Source organism: Canis lupus, chromosome 27 (genome assembly GCF_048164855.1).
Source record: "Canis lupus baileyi chromosome 27, mCanLup2.hap1, whole genome shotgun sequence".
NCBI classification, from domain to species: Eukaryota; Metazoa; Chordata; class Mammalia; order Carnivora; family Canidae; genus Canis; species Canis lupus.
Genome location: NC_132864.1, coordinates 29,336,824 through 29,364,132, shown reverse-complemented (window position 1 = coordinate 29,364,132; position 27,309 = coordinate 29,336,824). Strand labels below are relative to the sequence as shown.

Here is a 27,309-nt window from a genome sequence, read left to right as displayed (position 1 = left end):
ATCCTATATGAAAAATACTATTATTCTCCTCATTTTATAGATGTGGCAACTGAAGCTTACAGAACTAAGTCCAAGATCACTCAGGCAGCAGGTGGCAGTGGTAGGACTCCCATACCAACTTACCCCTTTTATTGGAATGCCAGCTCTTGTTTCCTAAGCAATATCCTTCCTGTCCTCCAGCAGATTTTTCTCACACCTACATGCTCAAATCCTGAGATGGTTTCCTACCTCAGAAGGAAATATGAAAGGGAGAGCTGTGCAATGAGTTTCTTCTGCCCAGATCACCTAAAATAGGATGTTAAAGCAGAGGGCCTTTGAAATCGAGTTCTTTCCTCTCATTTTTCAGACTAAGAACTGAGGCCTGGAGTGGGGAAAGAAAAGATAAGCCCAAGATCACACAGAGGAATTTTGCCTAGAAGCCAGGGGTTGTTCAAACATCAGTGAGGGCTCTCAATGGCTTTATACAAGTAACACCCTGACTACACACCAGACCAGACACAGGAAAGTGTGTTATACAAGTAACACCCCAACTACACACCAGACCAGACACAGGAAAGTGGGTGTGACTACACACCCAAAGCTGGCCAGGCCTGACCCAAAAACTACCCCCTGCTTGGCTGGCCTTGCAGCCTGAGGACTAGCTCTAGACCTTGGTACCTCCTGAATCTTGGGTCTAGTAGGCTCCCTGCTTCTTCTCGTGCCCAGGCCGTAGGATTCAGTCTCATTTTGTCCCAGGTCCCAGCTAGTTCAGGTTTCGGCGTGACATCTGGCCCAGAGTAGCTGTCTTCTAATTGGGCTCCTTGTTTCCAAACTTTTCCACCCCTACCCCAAACATTTCAAATCATTCTGCGTGGAGGCCACTTTAAATCACTCTCCTAATAAAACCCTCAAAGCTCCCCACTGCATTTGATGAATACAAACTCCTTAATTTGACCTTCAGGGGCCTCTAGTATCTGTCCTGAACCTACAAATTCAAACACATCTCTCTCCTCTCCCTCCTCACACCACAGGATTCCCACCAGCTGCCTTTGCTCAGGCCACATCCACTGATCCACTGACAGGAACACTCTTGTCCTTTATCTGTGGACACAAACCTGCCTTCAAATCCTGGAGGCATGTTCCCCATTCACCACACTGCATGGTCTTTCCTCTTTCTCTCTAACAGGAACACACCCTCATTTGATATAGATCAATGCTAGATAGATACATAGACTTCTTCGCATTATCTTTTCATGTGTATCCTATTTCTCTAACCAGATTATAAGCACCCTGGAAATCTGGGACCTTCCCTCTTAAGTATCTTTCTGTAAGTTCCAATGCTTTAAATATTGGCTATTCTAAAACTGAACTGCAGGGGGGAGAAGGGATAGAAAAGGAAGTATATTTTGAAGAAGTTAGATAATTAATTTTCCAAAGTACATGAAAAGGCCTTGGAATAGAGAGGATAACCAATTGCTATTTATGTGGTTATATCAAATATTAAGAGAATACCAGACTGAATATAGGGAAGAATATTCGGACCACAAAGCATGTTAAATATGTAACTAGAAAAAAAACGATTGCAAAATAAGCTTCATTTGAAGCCAAAGGCAAGGAATTCCAAGTAGAATCATGTCTAGTGAAAAGGATTCACTTTCAGAAGTGAATTCGGAACAGACGTTATCAGTCACATCATCCACCAGCCAAAATTCAAGCCCACTGGCAGGTTCACAAAATGGTTTTGAAATGGTATCTTACACCAAATGCCATCGACAAATGGTTGAGTTAGGAAGTTCTTTGTAAGATCTCTTATTTCTACTTTATTTTGCCAGTTTACCAAATACCAAAGTTTTCTCCAGATTTGTTTCTCTCCTTCTTCTACTTGGAGCTTCTTATGTGGGTAGCATAGCTTAACAGAAAGAGAGCCAACCTAGAAGACAGATGACCTGGGTTTGAATCTCAGCCCCATCACTTGGTAGCTATGTAGTAGTATTGGGCACAAAGAGGGGGGAACACCTGAGCAGAGCCTAGACAGAAAATGAGAACATCTGTATCAGCAGACAAGTGAGAAGGGCATTCTATGCAAAGGCACAACAATATGAAAAGAACTTGGTACTTTCCAGAAAAACCAGGACAATAGACCCAGAGCAAAAAGGGTGAGGAAGTACAGGAGAGCCTAGGAAAGGGAGCCAAATAAGGAGAGGCCCTAGATTTACTTTCTCTTATGGAACAACCTGTATATGGAACTTACCCATGTCAGGTGCTAGTCTGAGTACTTTACCAATAATGACTCCATTTTAATCCCTGCAACAACCCCATGCAGGAAGAATTATTATGCTCCCCATTTTACAGACGAGGAAACAGGCATCTGAGAGGACTAAGGAACTTGTCTAAGGTTAGAGCAGAGCCTGGGATCAGGCTCCTAAGACGATGCTATCCTGAGATGCCCATAACCTCTAGGCTGTGCTGTTTCAGAGCCCAGACAGTAAACCAGAACTTGAGCTAAGACCTCCCCAACTGACTTGAACGCCTTGTTTTGAGGTTAAAATAAGCAACTGCTAGCCTCCTTGGTCACTATTGAGACTCTCCCACTGTCTGTTCCTGTCCTCTTCTTTCTCTTCAGAATAGACAGTGGCTCTGTGGGGGACTTTAAGCAAACTATGTACCCTGCTGAAGCTTCTGAAAATGAAGCCAATGACAGGGCTTCCATCCTAAGTAGGTCTTGATCACTGCTAGGTACTCAGTAAATACCTGTTGAGTGAATAAGTGAATGAGTCTGTATTGTAAGTATCAAATGAGGTAGTATTTTTGCAGTATTTAGCACAGTACCTGGCACACAGTAACTGCTACTCCTTAGCCCTTCCTCCTACAAAAGAGCAGACATGGGGTCCAGCAGATGGCAGCACTAGCCAGTATATGCCCTGCTTCCTTCAATCTTCACTGGCACAAGGGCATCCATCATTCACCTGATTGCCCGTGTCCCAGATCTGCAGTACCAGGCCATCCATGGGCACAATTTACACCCCATGGGAGAACCCAAAGATAAGAGAGAAACTATCTTTCTTCTGAAATTACTGAAATCACAGCCCTCCGGGAGTTTGCATCCTAAAAGGGAAGCATTTGTCTAAATCTTGGGGTGTCTAGAATGTAACATTTTCCTGAAAATGCCAGGGTCGTTCTTTCTGTTTTCCCTTTGCAAAAGTTCCTACTTTATGTCTACTTCTATGTTGAAATGATCTGTAATGTTGGTGTTTAATCCAATCATAATCCCACTTGGGTATGTGAAAACATTTGGGATGTCAACCAAGAAGAGAAGGAGGCTTTGTTTCCAATAAGATGGTATTAGAATCTCTCACAACTCAATTTTGAGAAATTTTTCATATTTGGCTCTTCTTATTGATAGATTGAATTATTGAGTAAAATTCCAGCCTAGATAAAAAATAACATAACCATTTAGCCTCCTGGTAAATTACGTTCAGCACCCACTTTCTCAAAATGACAAATATCAAATCTTTCAAGTGGAAAAATCCTCTGAAACAGCAAGCCAACTGTGCAATGCAGCAAGTAGTGCAAGAGAGAGATTTATTCCCTATCTCTACAGCAAAAATCTCTGAACTTATTAGCATAAGGAACATGATTCATACGTTAACTACCACTGGTTCTGAAACCACCTAACTTTGACCCAAAAAAAGTCAAGAATTCCCCAAGTAGCATCTCTTTTTTTCTTCAAAATGCATCTGCTATCTCTTATATTGGCATCTTGCTTAGTTAATATACAACATAAAAATAAGGCAAGAGAGAAAGGCTAATAGTTTCTCAGAGCTCTATCATCATAAATCAGACTATTGTTACTTTTTAAAAAGAATACAGGTATTCACACTGGAAAGTCAATGAGATGCAACAGCTTGACAAATCACAACAGGGCAGTGACCATGGTGACCTGAGCCTCCTACTTTAGGCCAACTATAGTCCCTTCTAGTTCTTCTGCCTGACACTATGTATTCCATGAATCCTTATAAAACCTTGCAGGGCCAAATAAATAACTTAAAAAAAAAACCTTACAGGGCCACTATTATTAGTTCCATGTTACTGATGCGTGAAAACTGAGGTTCAAAGAGCTTAGGTATCTTATCCAAGCTTGAAGTAGTCTCGCTGGAATTCAAGCCCAGGTCTATTTTATTTCAATGCCTAGGCACTTTCTAGTAATGCTTTCCTACCCAAAGTGTGGTCCCTGGACCAGCAGCATTGGCATCATTTGAGAGTTGAGAATGTGTTAGAAATGCAGAATTCTCAGTCCTACCATAGAACTACAAAACCAGGATTCTCATTTTATCAAGATCGTAGGTCATTTACTGGTATATTTGACAGACTCTATACCATTCTGCCTCTCTGAATATCACTACTTCTATCTTCTATATAGATTAGTGGTTCTCAATATGGTGGCAGGAAGAGGAGGAGAAAGAAGGGTGCTTTCCCCCTGGAGACATTTGACAACATCTAAAGACATTTGGTTGTCTCAACTGGGAGGGTGTGAAGGTGCTACTGGCATCTAGTGATGCTTCTAAACATCCTACAATGCACAGGACAGCCCCCACCATAACAAAGAATTATCCAGCCAAAATGTCAATAGTACCAAGGTTGAGAAACCCTGCTATAGCCGATAATATTGTACATCCTCTTTGTGTCTGGGGTCTGTTTAAAGAAAAGAGATTTTCATGGTAAAATTATGGCTGAAGAGATCTCATACAAAATCCCTTTCCCTACCAGTTAGCCTCTAACAATGTCTCATGACCTTTACCAAATAGAAACTTAGATGGGGGGCACCTGGCTGACCTAGTCAGTAAAGCATGTGACTCTTGATCTCAGAGTTATGAGTTCAAGCCCCACATTGGAAGCAGAGATTACTTTTAAATATATAGAGAGAGGCACCTGGGTGGCTCAGTTGGTTAACAGTCTGCCTTTGGCTCAGGTCATGACCCCAGGGTCCTAGGATAGAGTCCCACATCAGGCTCCCTGCTTAGCAGGGAGCCCTGCTTCTCCCTCTTCCTCTCCCTCTGCCACTACCCCTGCTTATGTTCTCTCTCTCTCTCTCTCAAATAAATAAAATCCGGAAGGAAGGAAGGAAGGAAGGAAGGAAGGAAGGAAGGAAGGAAGGAAGGAAGGAAGGGAGGGAGGGAGGGAGGGAGGGAGGGAGGGAGGGGAAGGAAGAAGCTTAGATCAGGGGTCAGCAAACTATGACCCACAACACAAACCTTTTTTTTTTTTTTTAAGATTTTATTTATTTATTCATGAGAGACACAGAGAGAGAGAGGCAGAGACACAGGCAGAGGAAGACGCAGCCTCCCTGCAGGGAGCCCAATGTGGCTCTCGATCCCAGGACTCCAGGATCACACCCTGAGCTGAAGGCAGACACTTAACCGCTGAGCCACCCAGGCATCCCCCACAATATAAACCTAATTTGCCACCTATTGTGCAATCTAAGAGCTAAGAGTAATTTTTACACTTTTAAATGTAAATTTTTAAATAATATTTCATCATTTGTGAAAATTACATGAAATTCAGTTTTTTTTTTAAGATTTTATTTATTTATTCATGAGAGAGAGACAGAGAGAGGTAGAGACATAGAGAGAAGCAGGCTCCATGCAGGGAGCCCGAAGTGGGACTCGATCCCGGGACTCCAGGATCACACCCTAGGCCGAAGGCAGGGCCAAACCGCTGAGCCACCCAGGCGTCCCGAAATTCAGATTTCAATGTTCACAAATAGTTTTCTTTTCTTTTTAATTTATTTATTTTATTCATAGAGAGAGACTGAGAGGCAGAGACAGGCAGAGGGAAAAGCAGGCCCCATGCAGGGAGCCCGACATGGGACTTGATCCCCGGTCTCCAGGATCACACCCTCAGGCTGCAGGCGGCGCCAAACCGCTGCGCCACCGGAGCTGCCCTACTGGAACAAAGTCATATCTTTTGTTCCCATTTTGTCAAAGGCTGCATTTTCCTTAATATAGCCTGAGAAATAATTCACATACCTTAAAATTCACTTAAAGTGCACAATTTAATGGTTTCTAGCATATTCATAGTTATGCAACCACCACCATTGTCAATTTTAGAATATTTTCGTCACTTCAAAAAGAAACCTTGTACCCCTTGGCTATCACTCCTGCATCTCTGCACCCTTTTCCGAGCTCTAAGCAACCATAATTTTTTTTTTAAGATTTTTTATTTATTTATTCAGAGAGACAGAGAGAGGCAGAGACACAGGCAGAGGGAGAAGCAGGCATCATACAGAGAGCCTGACGTGGGACTCAATCCAGGGTCTCCAGGATCACGCCCTGGGCTGCAGGCAGTGCTAAATCGCTGTGCCACGGGGGCTGCCCAGCAACCATAAATCTACTTTGTATTTCCCTACACATCCCCCACTCTACACTGACTGATGAATGAAATAGGTTGTCATTTTGTGACTGCTTCTTACACTTAGGATAATGTTTTCAAGGTTCATCCATGTTGTAACATATACTTACTGTTTCATTCCTTCTTAGTCTAGCCAAATAATATTCCATTGTATTGATATACCAACTTTTGTTTACCCTTTCATCAGTTGATGAATGTTTGGGTTGTTTCCACCTTTTGGATCTTAGGAATAATGTTGCTATAGACATTTGTGTACAAGTTTCTCTATAGACATACATGAAGTTCTCCTGAGTACATATCTAGTAATAGAATTGCTGGGTCATATGGTAACTCTATATTTAACTATTTGAGGAACTACCAAACTGTTTCCCAAGGTGGCTGCACCATTTAACATTCCCACCAGCAGTGTATAAGGGTTCTAATTTCCCCATATTCTTGCTAACATTTATTATTATATTATGCCTTTTTGATTCTAATCATCATAGTGGTTGGCTCTCATTGTGGTACAGTGGTAGTTAACGGTGTTTTTTTTTTTTTTTAATTTTCCTTTCCCTGATGACTAATGATGTTAAACATTTTTTATTGCTTATTGGCTTATTGGCCATTTGTATATCTTCCTTGAAGAAATGTCTACTCAGATTCTTTGCCAATTTTTTAAGTAAATTCTATGGCCAACATGGGCCATAGAACTTGAACTCACAACCCTGAGATAAAGAGTAATATGCTCTACTGACTGAGCCCATTAGGAACCTCTACTTTGCCTATTTTCTAATTATTTGCCTTCTTATTACTGAGCAATAAGAGTTCTTATTTTAGATATAAGACCCTTATGAATTCATGATTTCCTAATATTCCTTCTTTTCATGTTCTTGATGGTATCCTTCAAAGCACAAAAGATTTTAATTTTGATCAAGTCTACCTACCTTTCCTTTTGCTATCATGCTTTTGTTGTCATATCTAAGAATACTATCCTAATCCAAAGTCATAAAGATTTATCCCTGATTTAAGAGTGTTACAGTTTTAGGTCTTACATTTAGGTCTTTGATGCCTTTTTAATTTTTGTATGTGCTATAAAGGTTCAACTTCATTGTTCTGCATGTAGTTCACCAGTTGTCTCCGCACTGTTGTTAAGTCTATTCATTCCTCCAGTGAATGGTCTTGTACCCTTGTCAAAAATCAGTTAATCATAGATGTATGGATCTATTTCTGGACTCTCAGTTCTATTCCATACATCTATATGCCTATCTTTATGCTGTTTCTACACTGTCTTGATTATGCTTGTTTTGTAGTAAGTTTTAAAATAAAAAAAGTAGGAGTCTTCCTATCTTCCTCTTCTTTTACAAGATTGTTTTAGTTATTTTGGATCCCTTTGCAATCCCATTGAATTTTAGAATCAGTTTATCAATTTCTACAAAGAAATAAACTGGGATTCTGATAGGGATTGTGTTGAATGAGTAGATCAGTTTGGGGAATATTGCCACCTTAACAATGTTAAATCTGGGATGCCTGGGTGGCTCAGCAGTTAAGCATCTGCCTTTGGCTCAGGCTGTGATCCCGGGGTCCTGGAATAGAGTCCTCCATCAGGACCAGCTTCTCCCTCTGCCTATGTCTCTGCCTCTCTCTCTCTCTCTCTCTGTCTCTCATGAATAAATAAAATCTTAAAAAAATTAAATATTATCTTCTATGAACAAGGGAGGTCTTTCCATTTATTTAGATCTTTAATTTCTATCAATGTTTTAGTAATTTTCAGAGCAGTTTTCACTTTTTAAATTTGTTCCTAAGTATTTTGTTTTTCGATACTACTGTAAATAGAATTTTCTTAATTTCACTTTCATTTGTTCATTGCAAATATATAGAATTACAAGTGACTTTTTTTAAAGATTTTATTTATTCATGAGAGACACAGAGAGGCAGAGACACAGGCTGAGGGAGAAGCAGGCTCCATGCAAGGAGCCTGATGTGGGACTCAATCCTGGATCCTGGGATCACGCCCTGGGCCAAAGGCAGATGCTCAACCACCGAGCCACCCAGGCATCCCACAAGTGATTTTTCTATATTGCTCTTGTATCCTGCACCATGCTGAACTCATTTATTAGTTCAAATAGTTTTTATGGAGGATTTCTTAGAATCTATATACAAGGTCATGTTATCTGTGAATAAATTTTTATTTCTTCCTTTCCAATATGAATGCCCTTTATATCATTATCTTGCCTAACTGTCCTGGTTAGAACCTCTAGCACAATGTTAAATAGAAGTAGCAAGATACCTTTGTCTTGTTCCTGATCTTAGCAGGTAAGCATCCTGTCTTTCACGATTAAGTATGATAGTTAGCTATAAGTTCTACACAGATACACTTTATCAGGTTGAAGAAGCTCTCTTCTATTCCTATTTGTTCAGTGGTTTGTTTGTTTTTCAAGAAATGCTGTTGGATTCTGCGTGCTTTTTCTGCATCTATTGAGATGATCATGTGGTTTTTGTTTTTTTATTCTACTGATATGATGTATTATATTCTTTGATTTTTCAATGTTAAACCAACCTTGCATTCCTGGGATAAATCTCACTTGGTTATGATGTGTAATTCTTTTTTTTTTTATACATGTTGCTGGATTCAGTTTGCTAATATTTTTGTTAAGAATTTTTGCTTCTGTGTTTTTTATGAAACACATAGAGAACAAAAATGAGAGTTGTACACCAAATAATTATATGACTACACCCAACATGAAGCTAGTATTCACAACCCCGAGATCAAGAGTCACATGACCTATTAATTGAGCTAGCTAGACACCCAGCTTTGTTTCCATATTCATAAGAGATCTTATTCTTAGTCTCTAGTTTTCTTGTGATAGCTTTGTTGAGTTTTGGTATCAGGGTAATGCTAGCCGTATAAAATGTTAGGGAGCATTCTCGCCTCTCTTATTCTTTTGGAAGAGTATGTGAAGAATTGGTATTGTTTGGGGATCCCTGGGTGGCGCAGCGGTTTAGCACCTGCCTTTGGCCCAGGGCGCGATCCTGGAGACCCGGGATCGAGTCCCACGTCAGGCTCCCGGTGCATGGAGCCTGCTTCTCCCTCTGCCTATGTCTCTGCCTCTCTCTCTCTATCATAAATAAATAAAAATTAAAAAAAAAAAAAGAATTGGTATTGTTTTTGAAATGTTTGGTAGAATTCAGTAGTAAAGCCATTTGGGCCTCTACTATGGACAGCCTGGACCTTTCATCATGAGTATTTTTATTACTAATTTAATCTCTTTACTGGTTATAGGTCTATTCAGATTGTCTGCTTCTTCTTGAGACAGTTTTGGTGGTTGCTGTCTTTCCAGGAATTTGTCCATCTCATTTAAGTCATAATTATTTGGTGTACAACTCTCATTTTTGTTCTCTATGTGTTTCATGTCTTTTTCATTTCTCCATTCCTCCTTTACTATTTGTTTTTCCATTAAGTGAATATTTTCTAGAAGCATTTACATTTACTTAATTATTTCTTCACTATACTTTTTAAGTATTTTGGGGTGTTCAGTGGTTGCTCTAGGTTTTACCAAATAATCTTGACTTATCAAGAATCAGCTTCAGCTTTATACTAGCTTAATTCCAATGATATATACAAATATTACACCTATATATCTCCTTTCCCTTTCTACCTTTTTCCCTTTCTACCTTTTTTCTACCTAACAAATATATTATTTATATTTAATATATATTTAATGTATAACATAAACATATACATAATATATTATAAATATGTCTTATAAATATATTTAATATATTGATTATAATAAATATAAATATTATATATGAATGTTTATATTATTAAAATATACATATTAAAATTACAAAGCCAACAATACATTGTTATAGTTATTACTTTACCATCTGTGATCATTTCCTCAGCCCATTACAGCTTTGCTCCCATCCACTTCCTTTGTGCTGTTTTAGGCAAGTATACTACATTTATATTACATTTGTATGTCATAGACCCAATGATGTTATATAAGTTATTATTTTATATAATTGCTCTTAAAATCAGTTACAAGAAGTGAAAAGTATACATTTCTATTGTCTTTTTATAATTATATAATGACCTTTCCCAAAGCTCTTTTTTTTTTATTTTTTTGTAAAGATTTTATTTATTTATTCATGAGAGACATAGAAAGAGGGGCAGAGACACAGGCAAAGGGAGAAGCAGGCTCCATGCAGGGAGCCTGATGTGGGACTCAATCCCAGGACTCTGGGACACGCCCTGAGCCACAGGCAGACGCTCAACCACTGAGCCACCCAGGCATCCCAGTCCTCTTTTTTTTTTAATGTCAATTTGAATCATTGTCTGAGGCCACTTGCTTTCAGCCTCAAGAATTTCCTTTAATGCGCTGCCTGGGTGGCTCAGAGGTTAAGCATCTGCTTTCGGCTCAGGGCATGATCCTGGAGTCCCGGATCAAGTCCCACATCAGGATTCCTGCATGGAGCCTGCTTCTGCCTCTGCCTGTGTCTCTGCCTCTCTCTGTGTGTCTCTCGTGAATAAATAAAATCTTTAAAAAAAAAAAAAATTTCCTTTAGTATTTCTTGTAAGTCAGGTCTTTGAGCAACATCTCCAGTTTGCATTTACCTGGGTGAAGTCTTTATTTCACCCTAATAATCGAAATAGCCATTTTGAAATATTCAGCTCTGCTGGATGTTGGATTCTTAGTTGACAAATTTTTTCTTTGAGCATTTTGAATATGTTATCCCACAGCCTCTGACCTCTATGATTTCTGCAGAGAAGACAGCTGTTAATCTTATTGGAATTTCCTTGTATGGGACACCTGGATGGCTCAGCAGTTAAGTGTCTGCCTTTGGCCCAGGGCGTGGTCCTGGAGTCCAGGGATCGAGTGGAGTCGGCTTCCCCCTCTGCCTCTCTCTCTGTGTGTCTTTTGTGAATAAACAAATAAAAATCTAAAAAAAAAGGAATTTCCTTGTATGTGGTAAGTCCTTTTCTCTTGCTGTTTTTTCAAGATTTTCTCCTTGTCTTTGACTTTCAGCATTGTTTTACTCATGGATCTCTTTGTATTTATCCTCCTCGGAGTTTACTGAGCTTCCTAAATGTCCAAGCTATTGTTTTTCAACAAATTCAAAGAAGTTTCACCCATTATTTTTTAAAAATATTTTTTCTCTTTCCTCTCCTGGTATTCCCATCACACATGTGCACTTAATGATTTACTACATTTTTTTGGAGGCTCTGTACATTTTTCTTCATTCTTTTTCTATTCTTCAGGTCGCATAGTCTCTATTATTCTATCTTTTTAAAAAATATTTTATTTACTTATTCATGAGAGACACACACAGAGAGGCAGAGACAAGCAGAGGGAAGAACAGGCTCCATGCTGGGAGCCCGATGAGGGACTCGATCCCGGGTATCCAGGGTCACACCCTGGGCGCTATACCGCTGAGCCACCTGGGCTGCCCTCTATTATTCTATCTTAAGCAGGCTAATTCTTTGTTCTGCCAGTTTGAATCTACTTTGAGTCCCTCTAGTGAATTTTTATTTCAGTAATGGTATTTTTCAACTCCAGGATTTTCATTTGGTTCTTTTTTAAAATTCTTATCTCTTTACTGATCTTTTCTACTTGATGCAAAAATGTTCATTATACTTTCCTTCTTTAATTATGTTTTCCTTTAGGTCTGTGAGCATGTTTGTAATGCCTATTTGAAATCTTTTCTGCAAAATCTGACATCTGGTCACTCTCACAGGCAATTCTATTGCTAGTGTTTTTCCATTAAATGGTTCATAGTTCCCTGTTTCTTTGCAGGCCTCATAATTTTTGCTGGAAACTGGACATTTTAGGTAATACATTATCTAAATAATATAGATACTGTACTGGTTCTCCCCATCCCAGCCCCAGGGCTTGTTATTGGTTTGTTCATTTAGTGATGAGCTGGAATGTTTTAGTGAAATCTATCTCCTTCACATAGTGTTAAGGCCTATGATGTTTTCTTCAGAGAGGCACAAATTCAGTTATGGCCACAGTCATCCTTGGGTGTCAGTGGTTTTAATAGGGCTCTTTCTCATCCCCCTAATCACACCCAGCTGTTAAACTCCATTAATTGTGTTTTAGTCTTCTATTATTTTCATCCATGCCCTGGAGCATAACTTGCTCTACAAAGTAATCCAATCAAGGGTGGCTCTTTGGGGGGTAAAGTTTTTCAATCCCATGAAGGGCTCTTCCCAGCTGTTTTAGTTCTCTGATTCTCTACTGCAAACTAGCTGGCCTACCTTCTAGGCTGGATCTTCATTAAATCCATAACCTCCGGGATCCCTGGGTGGCGCAGCGGTTTAGCGCCTGCCTTTGGCTCAGGGCACGATCCTGGAGACCCAGGATCGAATTCCACGTCAGGCTCCCTGCATGGAGCCTGCTTCTCCCTCTGCCTATGTCTCTGCCTCTCTCTCTCTGTGATGACTATCATATATAAATAAAATTTTTTTTAAAAATCCATAATCTCCTCCCAATTGCCCTTCATCAAATCCTCCACTGTTTTAAGAGTTCCTTTAGGGATACACTTCTCCACATTTTGTTGCAAATGAAGTAACTGCCTTTGGGAAGAGAGCAGGAACTACAGGTTTTAAAGCCGCCTTCTCCCTCCAGGTAAAATCTCTGAGTCCTTGGCGGAAGAGGAAGGATTGGGGGAACACACAAGCCTGAAGTTTTCTCAGTTTGCCTTCTCTGGCATGGAACCACCATTGCACAAGCTGGGCCTGGGCCAGGAGTAACCGGGGCCCCAGTAGTCTCAGCATGCCATGCACAAGGCACAGCTCCCATTCTGTGAATAGGAGCTGGATAGAAGAAGTAAGCCCCATCTTTCAACTATACACATCTGGTACTTAGTCTCAGCAACAAGTAAGCTTATGCAGAATAAGAAACACTGAAATCCTGTTCCTCCTGGGAAAAAAGTGGTCTGACAGGGAGCTAGGGAAGAGGGAGCCCTGTGTTCTGGGTTACAGCAGTCTGGAGTGGAATCTCTACTCTGCTGAATTGGAAGTGGGGAGGGAGGTAGTAGCCTTGGTTCAAATACCATAGACTCTCGCCTTAGCAAATTTTCATAGATTTTCTCAAATAGCCCTTTATTCATTTGATGAATGTTTGCCCTTAGGACCATTTCCAGAAGGTTTAAATAGTTGAGTTTTTTGAAGTAATTTTTCCTAGTCCTCCAAGGGAGGTCAATGAAGCTACTCACACTGTCATACTAGAAGTGAATCATCAGGCTGTTTTTGTGCTATAATAGTAGAGCTGAAGGACTAAGTAGTTGTAACAGAGATCCTATGGCCTGCAAAGCTGAAAATATTTACTACGTGGCCCTTTACAGAAAAAGTTTGTCAACCCCTGACTTAGGTCACTTCTGTCAGTGCTGCTGGTTTCACAGACTACACTTTGGACTAGCAAGGACTTAAATTACATGAGAAGCAGTACTATTTTGGCTAAAAGCTGGACTTAAAATCCCACTTTGCCACAAACTAGATACATAGTTTGGGGTGCCTACCTCATTGGGTTGTTGTGAGAATTAAATGTATTAATGTCTGACTCTTACAACACATTCAACAAATGATAACTGGTATCATCATGGTGTAAACTGCATGAAAAATATTAGACATCAACTCTCATCTGAAATAGTTCACTTCCAGAAAATGGAAGCTTTTGGAAAAAAGGAAGTAAGTATAGATTTTCCAAAACACAAGACGCAACTTTTAATACCTGGGGCACATAAAAATATCTAATGAAGTAAAACAAACAAACAAACAAACAAACAAAAAAAAAAAACCATAGAGCTGGAACTTAAGCCTGACACTGAAAACCAGAATTTGGCCTTCCACGGACGCTTCCAGTAACAATGAATGAAAACCTGAATGAAGTGCTTCCAAACCCAAAAGCCCTAAGAAAAAAAAGAAAAAGAAAAAAAAAAAAAAAAAAAAAAAAAGCAGCAATTATCTTTAACATGAGGATTTGGGCCTAGATGGCTCCTTCTGGTTCTGGCTGGCTCCGTCTATGCTCAGAGATGATACGAGCTGGATCCCTCAAGCTTCCACCTTGACTGTCACCGCGGCAGGGGCGCCCCAGCTGGTGCCCGACCCACAGCGGGGCCGGGCGAGCGGGGATCCCGCCGGATTCCGCCCGGCGCCCGCTTGCCACAGCCCGTCGGGGTTGCCAGTCGGTTACCTCGCAATTGAACTCCATCTCGGCGTCCATGGTGACGATCCGCACGGTGAACGTCTTGGGCTGCTTCCTCTTGAGCGAGCTGAAGCTCATACGGGAAGCGATGGCCCCGGCCATGGCGCGGGGCTCAGGCCCGGGACCCTCGCGCCCCGAGGCCTGCGCTCTGGACCTGTTAGCCCCCCTGGAGGAGCCGCACAGGCCTCAGGGCCACCATGGTAGCCGACTGGCCCGCCTGGGAGCTGGCTGGTCCGCGCGGGCCCCCAGCGGCCAGCATGGGCCGTGAGGACCCTGCCCCGGGAGCGTAAAGAGGAGTTGGGGGGCGGACCCTTACGGCCACGGGGACGGAACACGAGCCAAGACCAAGCGGATGGGCTCTGCCCGGCGCTCAGGGTCTCGGGCCGGGGACGCTGGGGACGCCCCGGGACTGGGCCCCTAGACGGCAGCGGCCCAGCCCCCGCGCGCCTCGAAGCGGCCGACGGAGGTCTCGGGGCCGCGCTGCGGCCGAGCGCGCACGTGCGCGCGTGGCTGTCACCGTCCTCGCTCCGCGCGCCCGCGGGAAGCGTCCCCTCCCCACAGACCCCGGCCTGCTCCCCGCCCCGCCCTCAGGTCCCCAGATCATTACACGCAGCGCAACCGAACCCGGCGGCTGCCGCCCGGACACCGCGATTGGCTGAGAACCCCAGGGAGGCGGGACTTTTCCTGCCAGTCCACCCTACTTCAGAGGGACTCCACCAATCGGAAGTTCCGCCGTGATTGGAGGCGCGGGCCTGGGCTCGGCGTTGAGTGGCCAGAGTGGCAGTCACTCCGAACGCTTTTGTTCGCAGGGAGTACGCCTACTCTAGCAAGATTGGTTGAGGCAGCGGAGCCCGGCGCGCCTTCCACGGGCAACCACCTAGAGGCTGGCACGCGGCTGCGGGTGGGTCAGCGGGCGCCTGCCCTTCGGACTGAGTACGCGTGCAGTGTGGTACCCCAGAGGGCGCGTGTCGGACACCCGGCGGAAAGCCCTCCTCGGCCCTTAATGGCATATGCTGACCTCTGTGTTTCTCTAAACTTTTCAAGTCACGTGGAAGCTGCTTAGCTTGCTGGCACTCCCCCAGATCGTTCTGCTTCTCCCCGGGAGAAAGTGTGTTATTACCAAGGAAGGGTGATGATTGTACCTACCCCGTGGGGTTGTTGAGGAATTTAAGGACGTTAATACATAGAAAGCTTTAGAACGGTGGCTGCTGGCATATACTAGGTGGAGTCCTATGAAATTGCTGTTTTTCATGAGAGACTCCTAACTCTGGGAACTGAACAAGGGGTAGTGGAAGGGGAGGTGGGAGGGGGGTTGGGGTGACTGGGTGACGGGCCCTGAGGAGGGCACTTGGCGGGATGAGCACTGGGTGTTATGCTAAATGTTGGCAAATTGAACTCCAATAAAAAAAATTTTTTAATTGCTGTTTTTATACATACACACAGAACAGTCCAAAAAATGAAAGCGTTTCTCATTTTGTATTCTGATTTCCACTTTCAAACCATAGCTGTGTTTTATTTATTTTTTAAATGTCATCAAGTTATAGTGGGTGTGTTGTGAGGTGGGGGTGTATATAGCTTTCTGTATTAAAAATATAAATCCTACTTTTAAGTAACTCTTAATAAGGGACACCTGGGTGGCTCAGTGGTTGAGCGTCTGCCTTTGGTTCAGGCTGTGATCCTGGGGTCCTGGAATTGAGTCCTCCATCAGGATCCCCTCAGGGAGCCTGCTTCTCCCTCTGCATAGGTCTCCCCCCTCTGTGTGTGTGCGTGTGTGTCTCGTGAATACATAAAGAAAATCTTTTTTAAAAAAATAACTCTTAATGGTTGAGAAGAGACAGTTTCCTCTGTTTTGACTGAACAGTAAGCAATCCATAAATGTTAACCACCATTAGCATCACCTCCTCTACAGATGGGAAAAGTGAGAGGCTCAGCCCACAGAGCCACCTGCTAACTATTATTTAGATAGTGAGAAGCTAAGATGGGACTTAAAACCCAGATTTATCCCACCCAGAGCCTGCTGGCCATACCATTGTGCTGCCCTCCCCTAATTGTGGCTGCCAAGTTGCTCCCTGTTGCGGCCCCAAGAATCATGAACTACTGTTCTGGAGCACTCAGCAGACACTGCTGCTGTAACTGCACTATAGCATAAATCTAGCTCTTCCCCCACAGGCCCCTGTGGTGCCATGAATCACCAGCATTTGCTGGCCCACCCAGCAAAGCTGCTGTGGGGGAACTTTATGTCCCTATCCACTGCTAGCAAATTCTCCCCACTAAAATGATTGTTCAGGGCTATGTGGGCTTAGAGTGAGAGTGTCTTCATTTTAATTGCTTCAGTTCTTCCCTGTAGGTGGGAGAACCAGGGTGGATTCTCCTAAGGGCCCCCCACAGGGAAAACAAATGAGAGCTTTAACCCAGGGCCAGGACTGCTGACAAAATGAGTGATTCTGGGATCCTACTGAGGAGTAGAAAGAGGATGTAGATCAGACAGCAGGGGTAGAAATAACATTGATGACCAGTAATAGCTCCTGTTTATGGAAGGATTACTAGGTGCTAGGTACTGGGCTAATTGGCCAAAGATGCCAAATTTAAACATTTTTAGGGAGACACCCAAGTAGGTACATGGGTCTGGATCTCAGAAGGGAGGCCAGGACCAGGAATAAAAATAGATGTAATGGAATATTATGCTGGCATTAAAAGTGCCATTCACAAAAAAACAGAGACAATAATAGTACCTACGGCATAAGAGAATAATTCAAGCAGAGTTCATTAAAAAAGATCTGGGGATGCTTGACAGGCTCAGTCAGTAGAGCATGAAACTTTTGATCTTGGGTTCATGAAATCGAGCCCCACATTGGGGGGTAGATTGTACTTAAAAATACATATTTTTTAAAAGATTTTATTTATTCATGGGAGACACGGAGAGAGAGGCAGAGACATAGGCAGAGGGAGAAGCAGGCTCCCTGTAGGGAACCTGATGTGGGACTCGACAACGGGAACTCCAGGGTCATGCCCTTAGCCAAAGGCAGATGCTAAACCACTGAGCCACCAAGGCATCCCAAAATAGATATATTTTTTTTAAATAATTAAGGGACCCCTGGCTGGCTCAGCCCATGGAACAGGTAACTCTTGATCTCAGAGTCATGAGTTCAAGCCCTATGTTGGGGTTAGAGATTACATAAAAGAATAAAATATTTAGAAAGAAAGAAAGATCTGGACATACAGACACCAGTTAGTAAATACCAATTGAATGAAGAAATAAAGGACACAGGGAAATACTTAGTAGTTTCACTTATGGAAACAATATTAATATCTATAATACATTAAGTGCTTACTACATAAGGTACTCTGCAAAAGGCTTTGCATGCTTTATTTCTTTTGATCTTTATCAAAACCCTATTTAGTAGGTATTATATCCCCCGTTTACACATGAAGAAACTGGCTAAGGATGAAAGGAGGTAGTGTTTACCCAAGATCATACCCGGAGAGATGCAATCTGTATCCAGGACTGTTTTTATCTGGATTTCACCTTAGTTACATTTTGTTCCTCCATTCTTCCAGAAGACCAGTGGTTCTCAAAGGTAGGTCCATTTCCTCCAGGAGACATTTGACAATGTCTAAAGATTTCGTGTATGTGTGTGTGTGTGTGTGTGTGTGTGTGTGTGATAACTAGGGAATGTTCCTGTACTCCCTGGTAAAGGCTGAGGATATGTTAAACATCTCACAATGCACAAGACAACCTCCCACAATAAAGAATTATGTAGTCCAGGGCAGCCCTGGTGGCACAGCGGTTTGGCGCCGCCTGCAGCCCAGGGCGTGATCCTGGAGACCCCGGATCGAGTCCCACATCAGGCTCCTTGCATGGAGCCTGCTTCTCCCTCTGCCTGTGTCTCTGCGTCTCTCTCTCTCTTTCTGTGTTTCTCATGAATAAATAAATAAATACAATCTTTTAAAAAAAAAGAATTATGTAGTCCAAAGTATCAATGGTGACAAGGTAAAGAAATCCTGATCTAGAGCAATTTTTTTTAAAGATTTATTTATTTATTTGAAAGAGAAAGCACAAGCGGGAGGGGCAGAGGAAGAGGGAAAGAGAATCTCAAGCAGTCTCCAAGCTCAGTGCAGAGCCACACTCAGGGCTCACCCTCATGACCCTGAGATTACAACCTGAGCCAAAACCAAGAGTCAGTGCCACCCAGGCACCCCTAGAACAATGATCCTTTAACTGTTTTTGTGTTTGTTTGTTTGTTTGTTTGTTTTTAAGTCAAAAGCACTGTATCAACTCTCTGATTTAACCAGTAGACTTTCTCCACAAAGAAATACACACACATACACATGCACAAAATTTTGCATGTGGTTTTAGAAGGCTCATGGGAAGACTCTTCCAAAGCATATCTTAAGCCCCTGATTAAATCAACTCATCATCAAGATTGAATCAGCTAGTACCAGATGCTTCATGTGAATGTTAGATTATAACCTGTCTGCCAAAAACTGGACTTTGTTGTTTCTGGAATTACTTTTACTGTATATTGGCATAAAGCCAGTGGCCTGCACTAAGGATGTTATAAGAACCCTGCGGAACTCGGTCTTTACAGTAGAGATTTTGCTGACAAAGGTACACATGGGATCTTTTATATGAAGACCCACAAGAGAAATATTTCTTATACTCTAGCACTTATATTTCTCATGGGAGACTGCTTTACTTTTATTTTTTTAATAAGGTTCATTGTGTTTTCCTTATCTCATAGGTCATCCATATGTGTTACAAAAAAGAAATAGAAACCAGATAAGCAGTGTGGTAAGCATAATTCTAAAATGTCCCCCATTGGGGCACCTACATGGCTCAGTCGGTTAAAGGTCTGCCTTCAGCTCAGGTCATGATCTTGGGATTCTGGAATTGAGTCCCACATCAGGCTCCCTGCTCAGCGGGGAGTCTGCTTCTCCCTCTCCTGCCCCTCCGCCTGCTTGTGCTCAATCACTCTCAAATAAAATCTAAAGAAAAAAAAGGCAAAAAGTAAAATGTTCCGCATTGATCTTATGCAATCCTACCCATTGGCCATAGGTAAGACCAGTAGTTATGATGGGATATTATTCCTGTGATTATGTTGTTTTATACGGCAAAGGGGATTTTTGCAGATATAATGCCCCAATCAGTTGTGTTCATCAAAAAAGGAAATTATCCCAGAGGGATACTGACCTAATAAGGTGAGCTCTTTTTTTTTTTTTTTTATTTTAAGATTTTATTTATTTATTTGAGAGAAAGAGAGAAACAGCCAAGCAGGGGAAGGGCAGAGGGATTGGGAGAAGCAGGCTCCCTGCTGAGCAAAGAGCCCAATGTGGGGCTTGATCCCAAGGCCCAGAGATCATGACCTGAGCCAAAGGCAGATACTTAACGAACTGAGCCAGCCAGGCACTCCTCTTCTTTTTTTTTTTAATTCCAGTATAGTTAACATACAGTGTGGGCAGCCCCGGTGGCACAGCGGTTTAGCGCTGCCTGCAGCCTGGGGTGTGATCCTAGAGACCCAGGATCGAGTCCCACATCAGGCTTCCTGCATGGAGCCTGCTTCTCCCTCTGCCTGTCTCTGCCTCTCTCTTCGCTCTCTCTGAATGAATAAATAAATAAATCTTTAAAAAAAAACATACAGTGTTATATTAGCTTCAGGTGTAAAATATAGTGTCAGGTAGACTTTTTAAGATTTTGTTTATTTATTTGAGAAAGAGAATGCACAGAGTGGGGAGAGAAGTAGAGGGAGAGGCACAAGCAGACTGTGTTCTAAGCATAGAGCCCAATGTGAGGCTGGACGAGAGGCTCCAGCCCATTGACCTTGAGCCAAAATTAAGAGTCAGACACTTAACCAACTGAGCCACCCAGTGGGCCCTCAGGTGAACTCTTTAAAGGAGATTTAGGGTTCAAAAATAAAGGAAGTCAGAGAGATGAGCTCCTCCTGACCTGAAAGAAAGCAAACATCCATGCTGTGAGCTGCTTATAGGGCCTCATAGCGAGGAAATCTGGATGGCCTCTGGTTGTGGAGAGTGGTTCCCATCTGATAGCTAGCAAGAAAACAGGAACTTCATCCCCCAACCACAAGGAGCTAAGTTCTGCCAACAACCTGAGTAAGCTAGGAGGAGGATCCTGAGCTCCAGGGGAGAACCATAGAATGGCTGACAATTTGCAGCCTTGTGAAACCCTATGCAAGAGATCATACCATGCCACGCCTGGGTTCCAGACCCATGAACACAGTCAGATAATAAATGTAATTACCACTAAATGTGTGGTAATTTATAAACACAGCAATAGAAAATTGATACTAGCAGAGAGAAACAAAAAAATTTTTAATTAGATGTTTTATTTTTAAATAATCAGAACCCTCCCCACCCCCCATGCCCTCTACCCAGTTTCCTTGGTGGCAACACAACCAAGGAAGCTAGAACTAGAACCAAAGCTGCAACCAGGATCAAGGGCCTTTTCAATGATCAGAAAACCATGGCAACACGCAGCAGGGTTTTGTTTTGGTTTTTAAAGATTTTATTTAGGGCAGCCCCTGTAGCTCAACAGTTTAGCGCCTGCCTTCGGCCCAGGGCGTGATCCTGGAGACCCTGGGTCGAGTCCCACATCAGGCTCCCTGCATGGAACCTGCTTCTCCCACTGCCTCTCTCTCTCCTCTCTGTGTATTCTCATGAATAAATAAATAAAATCTTTAAAATTTTTATTTATTTATTCATGAGAGAGACAGAGAGACACAGGTAGAGGGAGAAGCAGGCCCCATGCAGGGAACCTGATGTGGGACTTGATCCCGGGACTCAAGGGTCACGCCCTGAGCCGAAGGCAGATCCCCAACCACTGAGCCACCCAGGCATCCCAACACACAGCAGGTTTAAGTTACAGTTAATTATATAAAATATGCCAGTACAAACCATTAAATCCCTTAAAGGCTAATTTCCCCAAACTCCCTCTCACCACCCCAAAAATATTTGGCTAAACTAACATGTGAGTGATAGTTGCTCCTTTGTTACTGCATGAATGGGACAACTCCACCCATTCATTTTGTTTGCAATATCTTGATTAAAACTAAAATAACTGGGGGAATTCCTGGGTGGCTCAGCGGTTTAGCGCCTGCCTCCGGTCCAGGGCATGATCCTGGAGACTCGGGATCGAGTCCCGTGTCGGGCTCCCTGCATGGAGCCTGCTTCTCCCTCTGCCTGTGTCTCTGCCTCTCTCCTTATCTCTCTCTCGCGTGTGCGCGCGCTCTCTCTCTCTGATGAATAAATAAATAAAATCTTTAAAAATAAATAAATAAAATTTAAAAAAAATTTCAGAGCTGACTGGGTGGCTCAGTTGGTTAAGCATCTGCCTTTGGCTCAGGTCACGATCTCAGGGTCCTGGGATTAGGCTCCCTGCTCAGCCATGGGTCTGCTTCTCCTTCTCCCTCTGCCCCTCCCCCCTGCTCATTCTATCTCTCTCTCAAATAAATAAAATCTTTTTAAAAATAAAATAATTTCAGAAAATGTACACATCCACAACTCAGGAAGCTGATGTTTTGATAAGCTACATAGCTGCTTTTAAAACACAGCCAAGGGGCAGCCCTGGTGGCTCAGTGGTTTGGTGCCTGCCATCAGCCCAGGGTGTGATCCTAGAGACCCCGGATCAAGTCCCGCTGGGGCTCCCTGCATGGAGCCTGCTTCTCCCTCTGCCTTTCTCTCTCTCTCTATCTCTGTCTCTCATGAATAAATAAATAAATAAAATCTTAAAAAAAAATAAAATAAAACACAGCCAAGTCTGGATTACCTGGGTGGCTCAGTCAGTTAAGCACCTGACTTTTGATTTTGGCTAGGGCCCTAATCTCAGGGTTGTGGGATTTAGCCCTGAGTCAAGCTCCATGCTGGGCATGATGCCTGCTCCAGATTCTTTCTCTCCCTTTCCCTCTGCCCTTCCCCCCAATAATAAAGAAAAAACAATAAAACACAGCCAGTGTCCACATAGCCCTCTGTGTGTGGTTGACACAGCACTCTCTGGGGTCCTGGGCTGGTACTGAGAGGAGGCAAACACAGAAAGAAACAATTTTTAAAAATATTTTATTTATTTACTTATTTATTTGAGAGAGAGAGCACACTCACAAGCAGGGCAGGTGGAGGGCCAGAGGGAGAGGGAGAAGCAGACTCCCTGCTGAGCAGGGACCCTGTTGTAGGACTCAATACCAGGACACTGAGATCATGACCTGAGCTGAAGGCAGGCACTTAGCTGACTGAGCCACTCAAGAGCCCAAGAAACAAATTTTAACTTGTGTAATCCATTGGCTCACTGCTTTCATACGGTCTCTATCATTTTCTGATTTGCTCATTGTTATTTATTTATATGTTATGAATATTTTCCCATGTTATTAAATATTCTATAATAAAATCATTAGGGGCTGCATAGGATCCTATGTATGGATATAATTTTGTTTTTCTCTCTTATATACATTGTGAGTCATGTACCAATCATGTTTCCTTCTTGGAGTTTGCTGTTAGGAAGCTCAGAGCCAAATTTGCAGTAGGTCTCTGGTGGTTGTGCTAAGCCTTGCCTATTCTGTGGCTTCATCTTATCTTTCCTGCCCTTATTCCTACCTTTCCAGTAACTTTTTCCTCATCCACTTACTGTTTATTTGTTGCACTATTTATTGTATCTTTACTCGGTTACAGATCCATGACCTAAAGGGTTTTTTTGGTTATTTTTCTTAGGTTAATGTATATATATACGTATATTATATATTATATACATAAAGTATTGCTTACATGTATTTAATTTTTTTAAAAGATTTAATTATTTATTCATGAGAGACACAGAGAGAAAGAGGAAGAGACATAGGCAGAGGGAGAAGTAGGCTCCATGCAGGGAGACTGATATGGGTCTCGATCCCAGGACTCTGGGATCACGCCCTGAGCCAAAGGTAGACACTAAACCACTGAGCCACCCAGGTGTCCCACATGTATCTAATTTTTTAAAGTAGGCTCCATGCCCAACATGGGACTTGAACTCACAACCCTGAGATCAAGAGTCATGTGCTCCACAGACCAAGCCTACCAGGTATCCCAGGATGTATCTAGTTTTTAAACTTTTATTATTTAAAAATATTTTTAATTTTATTTTAAATTTATCTCTATACCCAATCTAGGGATCGAACTTATAACCTCAAGATCAAGAGTCGCATGCTGTACTGTCTGAGCCAGCCAAGTGTTCCTTAACCTCTTGAAAACTAATATTGGACTTAAAAGTTTGCAAAAATAGCAATTTATGTATCTCTCAGTTTCCCTAATGTTAACATGTTATTTAATCATAGTACAATGATCAGAATCAAGAAATTAACACTGATATACCATTATTAACTACAGACTATATTCAAATTTCACCATTTTCCTGCTACTGACTTTTTTCTGTTCCAAGACCCTAGCCAGGATTCCTGGTAACATTTGGTTCTCTTATTCTCCTGCAACCTGGAATAGTTCCTCAGCCTTTCCTTGTTTTTCATGACCTTGACTCTTTTAAAGAGTAATGGCCAAATATCTGTCAAATGTTTCCCAATTCAGGTATGTCTCAAGTTTTCTCATTATTGGACCAATGTTCCAGATGTATTTTTGTAAGCTGCACCACATTATTTTTGGAGCGAGATGGAGACTGAAAACCAAACAAACTGGAGTGCCTGGGTGGCTCAGTTGGTTACATGTCCAACTCTTGATTTCAGCTCAGGTCATGATTTCAGGGTCATGAGATTGAGCCTTGCTCAGTGAGGAGTCTGCTTGAGATTCTCCCCCTCTCCCTGCCCTTATTCCTCTCCCTGCTCATGCACTCTATTTCTCTCTCTTTCTGTCAAATAAAATCTTTTTAAATATATTTTTATTTTATTTGTTTATTCATGAGAGACAGAGAGAGAGAGAGAAGCAGAGAGAAAAGCAGGCTCCATGCAGGGAGCCCGATGTGGAACTCAATCCTGGGATTCCAGGATCATGCCCTGGGCCAAAGGCAGGCACTCAACCACTGAGCCACCCAGGGATCCCTAAATAAATGAAATCTTTAAAAGAAGGAAAGAAAGAAAGAAGAAAGAAAGAAAGAAAGAAAGAAAGAAAGAAAGAAAGAAAGAAAGAAAGAAAGAAAGAAAGAAAGAAAGAAAGAAAGAGAAAGAAAGAAAAGAAAAGAAAAGAAAAGAAAAGAAAAGAAAAGAAAGAAAAGAAAAGAAAGAAAAGAAAAGAAAAGAAACAAAAGAAAAGAAAAGAAAGAAAAGAAAAGAAAAGAAAAGAAAAGAAAAGAAAAGAAAAGAAAAGAAAAGAAAAGAAAAAGAAAGGAAGGAAGAAACCTGAGTGCCTGGGTGGCTCAGGTCATGATCCTGGAGTCCTGGGATCAAGCCCCACGTTGGGCTCCCTGCTCAGCAGAAGTCTGATTCTTCTTTTCCCTCTGTCCCTCGAACCACTTGTGCTATTTCTTCCTCTCAGATAAATAAAAATTAAAAATTTATTTAAATTAAAAAAAATACCGAGCAAACTAAGAGACTCTGGCCTGTCTGCAGACTGGGGCTCAGGGAAGTGATTTGATTCATTAAGATCACCTGGTCCAGGTGGTCAAGGATCCAAGACTTCTGAGGCCACAGCCAGGAACCAGTGTTCCAAGAGGCCATCCTGAGGTACTGAGTCTGAAGGCAGGCAGCCTGCAGGGAACAATGCCTATATGAAATAAAAGCAGGAAAGGAACCTAGAACAGCTTAGGAAATCACTAGTATTCATCCCATTCCCTTTGGGCCTGGAGTTGAAGATCTTTGGATTTTCCCAAGATGTCCCTTGCAGTGTTAGAGAGGCAGGAAGACCTAAGTTGGAATTTCTACTTTTCTGTGACCTTGGGCCACTTAGTTTCTCTGAGCTTCAGTTAGCTTATCTGTAAAAACAAGCATTAAATAATAAATGATATGACGTGTTTAAGAGCCCTTTTAAAAATAATAATTGATATTGATTGAGCACCCTCTATGTCTAATGTGCTGTGTGACCTTGCAAAATTTTTTATATCATCTCTGGGCCTCCATTTTATCATCACTTGAAATGGGATTGCAAATAGCAAAACCTCAAAGCACACATTTATTGCTTTTACTGTGTGATCATTTTCATATCTACGCATTCTCATTGAATTCTCATGGTTAAATAGATTATTATGTCCATGAGACAGTTAAGACAACTGAAGTGTCTAAAGCTAACCTACTGGCCAAAGACCACACAGCCTAGCAGAAATAGAGGTTGGATCCTAAACCCAGGTGTCTGGCTCTGGGCTCATGATGGTTTGCCAGTAGCAAGCATGCTTTTGTCTATAGCAGGTACTGAAAAATGACTGTCTAAAATTTATAATCTTGCCTAATTAGCATTTTGATGCTGTTTCTGTGTTCTTTACTGCAGTAGATATTTTTTTTATAAAGATTTTATTTATAAATAAAATCTTTGCCTGGGTGGCTCAGTGGTTGAGTCACTCATCTGCCTTGGGCTCAGGGTGTGATCCTGGGGTCCTGGGATTGAGTCCCACATGGGGCTCCTGAAGTTAGGAGCCTGCTTCTCTCTCTGCTTATGTCTCTGCCTCTCTCTCTGTGTGTCTCTCATGAATTAATAAATAAAACCTTTAACAAAAAAATATATATTTTATTTATTTATTCATGAGAGACAGAGAGAGATACAGAGACACAGGAAGAGAGAGAAGCAGGCTCCATGCAGGGAGCCCAATGTGGGACTCGATCCCAAAACTCCAGGATCACCACCTGAGCTGAAGGCAGACACTTAACTGCTGAGCCACACAGGTGTCTCTAGATGCTTTTGAATCTTAAGCTAACAGTATGTATTAGCTTCCTAGAGCTGCTGTAACAAAGTAACATGAACCAGGTGGCTTGGAATAGTAGAAACATATTATCTCTCAGCTCTGGAGGATAGAAGTCCAAATCCAGAAATCAGTAGGGCCACCCTCCCCCAGAAACTTGGAGGGGAGGCTCCCTCTTTGCCTCTTCTAGCTCCTGGTGTCCCCAGATGTTCACTGGCTGGTGGTGACATCACTCCAGTCTGTTCACGGCATCTCCCCATGTCTGCACATCATCTTCCCTCTATGCCTGCCTGCCCTGTGTCTAGATTTCCCTGGTCCATGAGGACACCAGTCATGTTGGATTGGGACCCACCCTAATGACCTCATTTTAACCTGGTTACTTCTGTAAAGACCTTATTTCCAAATAAGGTCACATTCTGAGGGACTGGGATTGGGACTTCAACATCTCTTATTTAGGAAACATGAATGGGCAAACACTTCTATGTTTCTCCTTTACTGAAACACTCCCTATGCTTCTCACACTATATTTGTGGCTTTTTCATACTAAACATTCTCTGGGACACCAGCTGGATGTCCTACAATTCAATTCAATTCTGACACTAACTAGAGTCAGTGCAGACCCTCCAGTTAAGGACACAGTCCCATGAGACTACTCCTTCAGACACCATCCTAAGTCCTGGTTGTCATCTGTACTTCTGACCGACTGGCTACAAATTGGGGTTCCCACAACCTCCTTGGACTTGACAATTTGCTAGAATGGCTTGCAGAATTCAGGGGAACACTTGGGCTTACTGGTTTATTATACAATAAAGAATACAGATGAGGGACGCCTGGGTGGCTCAGCAGTTCAGCTCCTGCCTTTGGCTCAGGGCTTGATCCTGGAGTCTCAGGATTGAGTCCCACGTCAGGCTCCCTGCATGG

At 42.4% G+C, this 27,309-nt stretch overlaps 1 protein-coding gene across 3 annotated transcripts in view; it reads right to left on the bottom strand.

Moving 5' to 3' along the window:
• Positions 1 to 15,181, bottom strand: part of NF2 (NF2, moesin-ezrin-radixin like (MERLIN) tumor suppressor) — a 78,878-nt gene extending 63,697 nt beyond the window's left edge. For all 3 annotated transcript variants that reach the window (XM_072803162.1, XM_072803161.1, XM_072803165.1), the window contains exon 1: positions 14,565 to 15,181. In XM_072803162.1, coding sequence (XP_072659263.1) covers positions 14,565 to 14,678 — 114 coding nt within the window. In that variant the 5' untranslated portion in view covers positions 14,679 to 15,181. The remainder of the gene's footprint in view (positions 1 to 14,564) is intronic.
• Positions 15,182 to 27,309: the final 12,128 nt, after the last annotated feature.